The sequence below is a fragment of the Pelobates fuscus genome, chromosome 2 (genome assembly GCF_036172605.1).
Source record: "Pelobates fuscus isolate aPelFus1 chromosome 2, aPelFus1.pri, whole genome shotgun sequence".
In the NCBI taxonomy this organism is placed as follows: Eukaryota; Metazoa; Chordata; class Amphibia; order Anura; family Pelobatidae; genus Pelobates; species Pelobates fuscus.
This window is the reverse complement of record NC_086318.1, coordinates 449161062-449173165: the sequence shown is the minus strand read 5'-3', so window position 1 is coordinate 449173165 and position 12104 is coordinate 449161062. Positions and strand designations below refer to the sequence as shown.

General features: G+C 43.1%; 1 protein-coding gene across 1 annotated transcript in view; it reads right to left on the bottom strand.

Moving 5' to 3' along the window:
• The window catches only part of POLH (DNA polymerase eta), a 130750-nt gene that overhangs the window by 67656 nt on the left and 50990 nt on the right, over positions 1–12104 (bottom strand). Inside the window, exons 3-4 of the mRNA XM_063441570.1 lie at positions 5266–5400; positions 1822–2042 (exon numbers count right to left, since the gene is read on the bottom strand). Of these exons, the coding sequence (XP_063297640.1) occupies positions 1822–2042; positions 5266–5400 (356 nt within the window). The remainder of the gene's footprint in view (positions 1–1821; positions 2043–5265; positions 5401–12104) is intronic.

The following is a 12104-nucleotide window of genomic DNA, read 5'->3' as shown; positions in this document are numbered from 1 at the left end:
CCCAATTACAAACCTGGCACACCAAGCAGACCCGTTACCTCTAAAAATGTTCTAGAACTGCTGAACGCTGCTGGAGTCTCACTTTGCATCTGACTTTCTCCACTATAAATTTTCCTGTCCGCTCGCATCTCCCACGCCTCCCCGCTCTGTCAGTCCCTGCATTGGCTTCCAGTTAGATATAGGGCTCAATTTAAAATTCTAGTGCTTGCTTACAAGTCCCTACATAATGCTGCTCCAACCTACCTATCCTCCCTAATACAGAAGTATGTCCCGTCGAGGCCCCTACGCTCTGCCAAAGACCTATGTATTTCCTCTGTCCGTACTCCCACCTCTGATGCTCTGATGCTCCAAGATTTCTACAGGGCTGCATCTTTTCTGTGGAACCCCCTTCCCTTCTCTTCTCCGTAAGACTTTCAACCAGTCTCCACTCATTAAAAATAATCATTGAAAACTCACTTCTTCAAGAAAGCATATCAATTAAACTGTTAGCTGGTTTTTATCCCCCACCCCTATGACTCATCTCCTGCAACTGTCAAAAATTACCTACTAAGCCCTCAATGAATACTTTTCTAATAACCTACTTCGTACCCCTACTTTTACCCTTTGTGTCACTATACCTCCCTCCCTCTAGAATGTAAGCTCATTGAGCAGGGCCCTCCACCTCTCTGTTCCTGTACGTCCAGTTGTCTGGTTACAATTACATGTTAGTCCACCCATTGTACAGCGCTACGGAATCTGATGGCACTATATAAATAATAATACTGTAGCTCAAATTGGTGAACAACATAATGCTCGCCTTGATAGAAAGGAGTCAGAACACACAGTGCATATTAGTTTGCTGCATATGGGGCTGTGTATCCACAGACCGGTCAGAGTGCTTTCTTTTAGGTCAGGTTGGTGACAGGGTGCGTATGCGTTGTGTATTTGGGGAAGAGATGGCAGAAGGATGCACTATAGGAAGAAGGTAGGCTGGCGGAGGCAGTGTTATGCTCTGGGCAATGTTCTGCTGGGAAACCCTGGGTGCTGACATTCTTATGGATGTTACTTTGACACGTACCTCCTACCTAAAGAACACGTACACCCCTTTATGCTAATGGTGTTCCTTGATGGCAGTGGCCTCTTTCAGCAGGATAATGAACCCTGTCACACTGCAATAAATGTTCAGGAATGGTTTGAGGAGCATGACAAAATAGTTCAAGGTGTCTTTTTTGGCCTCCAAATTCCCCAGATCTCAATAAGATTGAGCATCTCTGGCATATGCTGGAACAACACATCCAATCCATGGACCCCCACCTCACAACTTGCAAGACTTAAAGGATCTGCTGCTAATGTCTTGGTGCCAGATACCAAAAGACACGTTCAGAGATATTGTGGAATCTACGCCTCAACACATCAGAGCTGCTTTTGCAGCATGAGGGGGGCATGCACAATATTAGGCAGGTGGTTTTGATGCTGTGGCTGATCAGTGTATTATGGAGATAAAAGATGGGGGGGGGGGGGACTATGCTGAAATTCACTTATTTGCAGGGATGATAAAGTGACTGATCTCTATGTCATGCTGTCATTCATACAGCTTTCAATGTGAGCGTTTTTTAATAGAGTGTGCAAACTTGAACAATACAACGATATAGTGTATGGCTTCTATGTGGTCACAGATAATGGATGAAGCGACAGAAGGACAATACAAGGTTCTTGGAGTGTTCCCATATAGGGAGATTCCAGGGTCAGATGCCATCATCTAATCAGACTGGTAATATTATAGCAGAGGGATAAACAAGCAGCCACTGGAAATCACCTAGCAAGGCAGCCATGACTTGGTACCTTTTGGTAGCTCAGTACATTTGGATCCGGTGCAGAATTGAGGGTAACCCTGGACATGAGTGCTTGGCAGAAGCTGCTCTGATAGAGATTCAATTCCCATCTCTTGAAGTCTTTTCTTCGCAGTGTTCGTCAAATCAATGTAGGCCTCGTCAATACTGGCACGCTCTACTACTGCAAAGCGAGACATGACCTCCATCACTTCTACACTCGCCTCCCGATACCTGCAGGATATGGAAACGGATGAGGAACTGCTCACATTAAAGGATTTACTAGTTTGCTTTATGTTACTCATGGAAATAAGGGGTTGGCTTGTAGAATCAGAATTAGTGAGAGATGAATGGTTGGATTTACAAAAAGGGAGAACATGATTGGATGGGTTACAAAAGTGGGTGTCTGATTGGACGAGCAGGAAGTAGGTTAGTCTTTGGTTTCTAATGATCTGGGGAAGGAGAGTGGTCATTATCTGCCTCATTATCGAACACTTATCTATAGCTTATTTTAACACTCAAGTTACAGAACATTATGATATTAAAAAAATGCCCTGCAAGTACTGCATGCCAGAGAGTACCAGAATGACTAGATCAAACCGTAGCTTTAAGTTATGTTGCCAGGAAGCGAGTCACTGAGGTGCACTATAGGGGTCTGTAATTGATGCAACGTGGTGTTACAGTATCTATCAAGCAGCTGTGACTTATCCCTAAATTCTTACACAGTGATAGCAGGGTACAGCAATGTTCAGCCCTGTGCTCTCCAAGTTGGTGGCTGGACCCTGATAATACCAATAATGAGGAAGCAGAAAGTTCACAATACTATTGAGGAAGCAGGCCTGTCTTTGGGTGTCAGGGAGAGCAGCTGGCAAAAACATTGTTGCAGACTATGTGTACCATAACTACTACACTGAGCGTTAGTGGTATTGGTACATAAAGTAACCTTTAACCCCTTAAGGACTGAGCCAAATGTACAAGTTGTAATCAAAACAAAACGTTAACAAAAACTGGAATTTGCGCTCTGTGTCTGTTCAGGTGTAATTCACCTCTTTCATATTATGTGCACCCCCCTTATTATATATCATTTTATTCAGGGGAAATGGGGCTTTCATTCAACATCAAATATTTAGCTATGAAACAATTTAATATAAATAAAATATAAAAAAATGGGAGAAATTAAGAATTTATTTTTTTTGTTCTGTATGACATTTTAACTGTGAATGTCATAATACTGTTTGCTTTTACTGCAATAAAATACAGATATTTGTATTCAGCAAAGTCTCACGTGTAAAACAGTATACCCCCTATGTACAGGTTTTATGGTGTTTTGGGAAGTTACAGGGTCAAATAAAGCGTGTTACATTTTTCAGTTTTTTCACATTGAAATTCGCCAGATTGGTTACGTTGCCGTATGGTAGCCCAGGAATGAGAATTACACCCAAGATGGCACACCATTTGTAATAGTATACAACAAAAGGTATTGTAAATGGGGTAGGTCCAGTCTTTTTTAGTAGCCATTTGGTCACAAACACTGGCCAATTTTAGCGTTAATCTTTGTTTTTGTGTGAAAAATTCAAAAAACTAATTTGAATGGCAATTTCATTTCTTCTCCTCCCTCATGGGTCATAACCACCAGTGTGAATTTTGATTGCAAATTTCCATTTAGGTTTAGTCATAGCCCTTTGACTAAATAAACATTTTGTCTGAATTCTGAATGTTTTAATTGATTAAATCTCCAATAGAAAATGGTGACAGTGTTCTTCGTGTAAAGATCACGTCACTGCAGTGTCACTAGCCCATTCCCTGCCTGGATTTCCTTTACATTGTCTAGGTTTGGACAGGGTGTTCTTCGTGTAAAGATCCCGTCACTGCAGTGTCACTAGCCAATTCCCTGCCTGGATTTCCTTTACATTGTCTAGGTTTGGACAGGGTGTTCTTCGTGTAAAGATCCCGTCACTGCAGTGTCACTAGCCAATTCCCTGCCTGGATTTCCTTTACATTGTCTAGGTTTGGACATGGTGTTCTTCGTGTAAAGATCACGTCACTGCAGTGTCACTAGCCAATTCCCTGCCTGGATTTCCTTTACATTGTCTAGGTTTGGACAGGGTGTTCTTCGTGTAAAGATCACGTCACTGCAGTGTCACTAGCCAATTCCCTGCCTGGATTTCCTTTACAATGTCTAGGTTTGGACAGGGTGTTCTTCGTGTAAAGATCCCGTCACTGCAGTGTCACTAGCCAATTCCCTGCCTGGATTTCCTTTACATTGTCTAGGTTTGGACAGGGTGTTCTTCGTGTAAAGATCCCGTCACTGCAGTGTCACTAGTCAATTCCCTGCCTGGATTTCCTTTACATTGTCTAGGTTTGGACAGGGTGTTCTTCGTGTAAAGATCCCGTCACTGCAGTGTCACTAGTCAATTCCCTGCCTGGATTTCCTTTACATTGTCTAGGTTTGGACAGGGTGTTCTTCGTGTAAAGATCACGTCACTGCAGTGTCACTAGTCAATTCCCTGCCTGGATTTCCTTTACATTGTCTAGGTTTGGACAGGGTGTTCTTCGTGTAAAGATCCCGTCACTGCAGTGTCACTAGCCAATTCCCTGCCTGGATTTCCTTTACATTGTCTAGGTTTGGACAGGGTGTTCTTCGTGTAAAGATCACGTCACTGCAGTGTCACTAGCCAATTCCCTGCCTGGATTTCCTTTACATTGTCTAGGTTTGGACAGGGTGTTCTTCGTGTAAAGATCACGTCACTGCAGTGTCACTAGTCAATTCCCTGCCTGGATTTCCTTTACATTGTCTAGGTTTGGACAGGGTGTTCTTCGTGTAAAGATCACGTCACTGCAGTGTCACTAGCCAATTCCCTGCCTGGATTTCCTTTACATTGTCTAGGTTTGGACAGGGTGTTCTTTGTGTAAAGATCCCGTCACTGCAGTGTCACTAGCCAATTCCCTGCCTGGATTTCCTTTACATTGTCTAGGTTTGGACAGGGTGTTCTTCGTGTAAAGATCCCGTCACTGCAATGTCACTAGCCAATTCCCTGCCTGGATTTCCTTTACATTGTCTAGGTTTGGACAGGGTGTTCTTCGTGTAAAGATCCCGTCACTGCAGTGTCACTAGCCAATTCCCTGCCTGGATTTCCTTTACAATGTCTAGGTTTGGACAGGGTGTTCTTCGTGTAAAGATCCCGTCACTGCAATGTCACTAGCCAATTCCCTGCCTGGATTTCCTTTACATTGTCTAGGTTTGGACAGGGTGCTCTTCGTGTAAAGATCACGTCACTGCAGTGTCACTAGCCAATTCCCTGCCTGGATTTCCTTTACAATGTCTAGGTTTGGACAGGGATGACAACAGGGATGAAGACGAGTTTGGGTGACAGTTGTGTTGTTGGGTTAGACAGGTTGGAGGGTGTCTGTGGTGGATTAATGGAAATCTACAGCATAATGTGAGCGTTACACGTACTTTGTGAGATCCGCTTTCCCATGGGCTTCACTGACCCGGGCAAGTTGAAGGTCAGCACACAGCTTCTTGGCATCGTCAGCAAACATGTTCCTGGTTACCCCAAAAGCTCGCGCTTCATAGCTTACAGCTATAATGCTGCACAGAGGGGTTAAGGTGTTAATAAAAACTGTGCAAGTCATATAAAGACTCCTACACCAAAAGCTAATATACAATTAATGAGTTACATTTAGAGGAGCCTGCTGGGTTACATATAGCCAATTACAGCTTAGTGAGAACAAATGGACGGTGATTTCATACTCAGAATATTGTAGAAGTATTACCATGAAAAGGACAAGGTAAAAGGGAAACTCCAATCAGGAGTTTGATTTCAAACAAATTACCCAGGTAGTCTAGCTCCTAAATGATCAATCTGAATGCAATAGGTCACTCATAAAAAATAAATAAAAAGGTTTAAAAATTAAACAGGAATCTACATGAATGACCTGGTTAGTGCAGTTTAACCCCTTAAGGACCAAACTTCTGGAATAAAAGGGAATCATGACATGTGTCCTTACGGGGTTAAAGCTTTTGAAATCCATACATGAAATATGCAAATAGCCAACATTTAGTTAGCAATAACTTCACAAGTATAACTAACTGTAACCTAACCTACACAGTTCACCTAACGTGTGTGGGAGCCTGGAGTGTCCCTTTAATAATATAAACCCACCCAGTATAACTAACTGTAACCTAACCTACACAGTGCATCTAACGTGTGTGGGAGCCTGGAGTATCCCTTTAATAATATAAACCCACCCAGTATAACTAACTGTAAACTAACCTACACAGTGCACCCAACGTGTGTGGGAGCCTGGAGTGTCCCTTTAATAATATAAACCCACCCAGTATAACTAACTGTAACCTAACCTACACAGTGCATCTAACGTGTGTGGGAGCCTGGTGTGTCCCTTTAATAATATAAACCCACCCAGTATAACTAACTGTAACCTAACCTACACAGTGCACCTAACGTGTTTGGGAGCCTGGAGTGTCCCTTTAATAATATAAACCCTCCCAGTATAACTAACTGTAACCTAACCTACACAGTGCATCTAACGTGTGTGGGAGCCTGGAGTATCCCTTTAATAATATAAACCCACCCAGTATAACTAACTGTAAACTAACCTACACAGTGCACCTAACGTGTGTGGGAGCCTGGAGTGTCCCTTTAATAATATAAACCCACCCAGTATAACTAACTGTAACCTAACCTACACAGTGCATCTAACGTGTGTGGGAGCCTGGAGTGTCCCTTTAATAATATAAACCCTCCCAGTATAACTAACTGTAACCAAACCTACACAGTGCATCTAACGTGTGTGGGAGCCTGGAGTGTCCCTTTAATAATATAAACCCACCCAGTATAACTAACTGTAACCTAACCTACACAATGCACCTAACGTTTGTGGGAGCCTGGAGTGTCCCTTTAATAATATAAACCCACCCAGTATAACTAACTGTAACCAAACCTACACAGTGCACCTAACGTGTGTGGGAGCCTGGAGTGTCCCTTTAATAATATAAACCCACCCAGTATAACTAACTGTAACCTAACCTACACAGTGCACCTAACGTGTGTGGGAGCCTGGAGTGTCCCTTTAATAATATAAACCCACCCAGTATAACTAACTGTAACCTAACCTACACAGTGCACCTAATGTGTGTGAGAGCCTGGAGTGTCCCTTTAATAATATAAACCCACCCAGTATAACTAACTGTAACCAAACCTACACAGTGCACCTAACGTGTGTGGGAGCCTGGAGTGTCCTTTTAATAATATAAACCCACCCAGTATAACTAACTGTAACCTAACCTACACAGTGCACCTAACGTGTTTGGGAGCCTGGAGTGTCCCTTTAATAATATAAACCCTCCCAGTATAACTAACTGTAACCAAACCTACACAGTGCATCTAACGTGTGTGGGAGCCTGGAGTGTCCCTTTAATAATATAAACCCACCCAGTATAACTAACTGTAACCTAACCTACACAGTGCACCTAACGTGTGTGGGAGCCTGGAGTGTCCCTTTAATAATATAAACCCACCCAGTATAACTAACTGTAACCTAACCTACACAGTGCACCTAACGTGTGTGGGAGCCTGGAGTGTCCCTTTAATAATATAAACCCACCCAGTATAACTAACTGTAACCTAACCTACACAGTGCACCTAATGTGTGTGAGAGCCTGGAGTGTCCCTTTAATAATATAAACCCACCCAGTATAACTAACTGTAACCAAACCTACACAGTGCACCTAACGTGTGTGGGAGCCTGGAGTGTCCTTTTAATAATATAAACCCATCCAGTATAACTAACTGTAACCTAACCTACACAGTGCATCTAACGTGTGTGGGAGCCTGGAGTGTCCCTTTAATAATATAAACCCACCCAGTATAACGAACTGTAACCTAACCTACACAGTGCATCTAACGTGTGTGGGAGCCTGGAGTGTCCCTTTAATAATATAAACCCACCCAGTATAACTAACTGTAACCTAACCTACACAGTGCATCTAACGTGTGTGGGAGCCTGGAGTGTCCCTTTAATAATATAAACCCACCCAGTATAACTAACTGTAACCTAACCTACACAGTGCATCTAACGTGTGTGGGAGCCTGGAGTGTCCCTTTAATAATATAAACCCACCCAGTATAACTAACTGTAACCTAACCTACACAGTGCATCTAACGTGTGGGAGCCTGGAGTGTCCCTTTAATAATATAAACCCACCCAGTATAACTGTAACCTAACCTACACAGTGCATCTAACGTGTGTGGGAGCCCGGAGTGTCCCTTTAATAATATAAACCCACCCGGTATAACTAACTGTAACCTAACCTACACAGTGCATCTAATGTGTGTGGGAGCCTGGAGTGTCCCTTTAATAATATAAACCCACCCAGTATAACTAACTGTAACCTAACCTACACAGTGCATCTAACGTGTGTGGGAGCCCGGAGTGTCCCTTTAATAATATAAACCCACCCGGTATAACTAACTGTAACCTAACCTACACAGTGCATCTAATGTGTGTGGGAGCCTGGATTGTCCCTTTAATAATATAAACCCACCCAGTATAACTAACTGTAACCTAACCTACACAGTGCATCTAACGTGTGCGGGAGCCTGGAGTGTCCCTTTAATAATATAAACCCACCCAGTATAACTAACTGTAACCTAACCTACACAGTGCATCTAACGTGTGTGGGAGCCTGGAGTGTCCCTTTAATAATATAAACCCACCCAGTATAACTAACTGTAACATAACCTACACAGTGCATCTAACGTGTGTGGGAGCCTGGAGTGTCCCTTTAATAATATAAACCCACCCAGGATAACTAACTGTAACCTAACCTACACAGTGCACCTAATGTGTGTGGGAGCCTGGAGTGTCCTTTTAATAATATAAACCCACCCAGTATAACTAACTGTAACCTAACCTACACAGTGCATCTAACGTGTGTGGGAGCCTGGAGTGTCCCTTTAATAATATAAACCCACCCAGTATAACGAACTGTAACCTAACCTACACAGTGCATCTAACGTGTGTGGGAGCCTGGAGTGTCCCTTTAATAATATAAACCCACCCAGTATAACTAACTGTAACCTAACCTACACAGTGCATCTAACGTGTGTGGGAGCCTGGAGTGTCCCTTTAATAATATAAACCCACCCAGTATAACTAACTGTAACCTAACCTACACAGTGCATCTAACGTGTGTGGGAGCCTGGAGTGTCCCTTTAATAATATAAACCCACCCAGTATAACTAACTGTAACCTAACCTACACAGTGCATCTAACGTGTGGGAGCCTGGAGTGTCCCTTTAATAATATAAACCCACCCAGTATAACTGTAACCTAACCTACACAGTGCATCTAACGTGTGTGGGAGCCCGGAGTGTCCCTTTAATAATATAAACCCACCCGGTATAACTAACTGTAACCTAACCTACACAGTGCATCTAATGTGTGTGGGAGCCTGGAGTGTCCCTTTAATAATATAAACCCACCCAGTATAACTAACTGTAACCTAACCTACACAGTGCATCTAACGTGTGTGGGAGCCCGGAGTGTCCCTTTAATAATATAAACCCACCTGGTATAACTAACTGTAACCTAACCTACACAGTGCATCTAATGTGTGTGGGAGCCTGGATTGTCCCTTTAATAATATAAACCCACCCAGTATAACTAACTGTAACCTAACCTACACAGTGCATCTAACGTGTGTGGGAGCCTGGAGTGTCCCTTTAATAATATAAACCCACCCAGTATAACTAACTGTAACCTAACCTACACAGTGCATCTAACGTGTGCGGGAGCCTGGAGTGTCCCTTTAATAATATAAACCCACCCAGTATAACTAACTGTAACCTAACCTACACAGTGCATCTAACGTGTGTGGGAGCCTGGAGTGTCCCTTTAATAATATAAACCCACCCAGTATAACTAACTGTAACCTAACCTACACAGTGCATCTAACGTGTGTGGGAGCCTGGAGTGTCCCTTTAATAATATAAACCCACCCAGTATAACTAACTGTAACCTAACCTACACAGTGCATCTAACGTGTGTGGGAGCCTGGAGTGTCCCTTTAATAATATAAACCCACCCAGTATAACTAACTGTAACCTAACATACACAGTGCACCTAACGTGTGTGGGAGCCTGGAGTGCCCCTTTAATAATATAAACCCACCCAGTATTACAAACTGTAACCTAACCTACACAGTGCATCTAACGTGTGTGGGAGCCTGGAGTGTCCCTTTATTAATATAAACCCACGCAGTATAACTAACTGTAACCTAACCTACACAGTGCACCTAACGTGTGTGGGAGCCTGGAGTGTCCCTTTAATAATATAAACCCACCCAGTATAACTAACTGTAACCTAACCTACACAGTGCATCTAACGTGTGTGGGAGCCTGGAGTGTCCCTTTAATAATATAAACCCACCCAGTATAACTAACTGTAACCTAACCTACACAGTGCATCTAACGTGTGTGGGAGCCTGGAGTGTCCCTTTAATAATATAAACCCACCCAGTATAACTAACTGTAACCTAACCTACACAGTGCATCTAACGTGTGTGGGAGCCTGGAGTGTCCCTTTAATAATATAAACCGACCCAGTATAACTAACTGTAACCTAACCTACACAGTGCATCTAACGTGTGTGGGAGCCTGGAGTGTCCCTTTAATAATATAAACCCACCCAGTATAACTAACTGTAACCTAACCTACACAGTGCATCTAACGTGTGTGGGAGCCTGGAGTGTCCCTTTAATAATATAAACCCACCCAGTATAACTGTAACCTAACCTATACAGTGCACCTAACGTGTGTGGGAGCCTGGAGTGTCCCTTTAATAATATAAACCCACCCAGTATAACTAACTGTGACCTAACCTACACAGTGCATCTAACGTGTGTGGGAGCCTGGAGTGTCCCTTTAATAATATAAACCCACCCAGTATAACTAACTGTAACCTAACCTACACAGTGCACCTAACGTGTGTGGGAGCCTGGAGTGTCCCTTTAATAATATAAACCCACCCAATATAACTGTAACCTAACCTACACAGTGCATCTAACGTGTGTGGGAGGCTGGAGTGTCCCTTTAATAATATAAACCCACCCAGTATAACTGTAACCTAACCTACACAGTGCATCTAACGTGTGTGGGAGCCTGGAGTGTCCCTTTAATAATATAAACCCACCCAGTATAACTAACTGTAACCAAACCTACACAGTGCATCTAACGTGTGTGGGAGCCTGGAGTGTCCCTTTAATAATATAAACCCACCCAGTATAACTAACTGTAACCTAACCTACACAGTGCACCTAATGTGTGTGGGAGCCTGGAGTGTCCCTTTAATAATATAAACCCACCCAGTATAACCAACTGTAACCAAACCTACACAGTGCATCCAACGTGTGGGAGAGCCTGGAGTGTCCCTTTAATAATATAAACCCACCCAGTATAACTAACTGTAATCTAACCTACACAGTGCATCTAACGTGTGTGGGAGCCTGGAGTGTCCCTTTAATAATATAAACCCACCCAGTATAACTAACTGTAACCTAACCTACACAGTGCACCTAACGTGTGGGAGAGCCTGGAGTGTTCCTTTAATAATATAAACCCACCCAGTATAACTAACTGTAACCTAACCTACACAGTGCATCTAACGTGTGTGGGAGGCTGGAGTGTCCCTTTAATAATATAAACCCACCCAGTATAACTAACTGTAACCTAACCTACACAGTGCATCTAACGTGTGTGGGAGCCTGGAGTGTCCCTTTAATAATATAAACCCACCCAGTATAACTAACTGTAACCTAACCTACACAGTGCATCTAACGTGTGTGGGAGGCTGGAGTGTCCCTTTAATAATATAAACCCACCCAGTATAACTAACTGTAACCTAACCTACACAGTGCACCTAACGTGTGGGGGAGCCTGGAGTGTCCCTTTAATAATATAAACCCACCCAGTATAACTAACTGTAACCAAACCTACACAGTGCACCTAACGTGTGTGGGAGCCTGGAGTGTCCCTTTAATAATATAAACCCACCCAGTATAACTAACTGTAACCTAACCTACACAGTGCTCCTAACGTGTGTGGGAGCCTGGAGTGTCCCTTTAATAATATAAACCCACCCAGTATAACTAACTGTAACCTAACCTACACAGTGCATCTAACGTGTGTGGGAGCCTGGAGAGTCCCTTTAATAATATAAACCCACCCAGTATAACTAACTGTAACCTAACCTACACAGTGCACCTAACGTGTG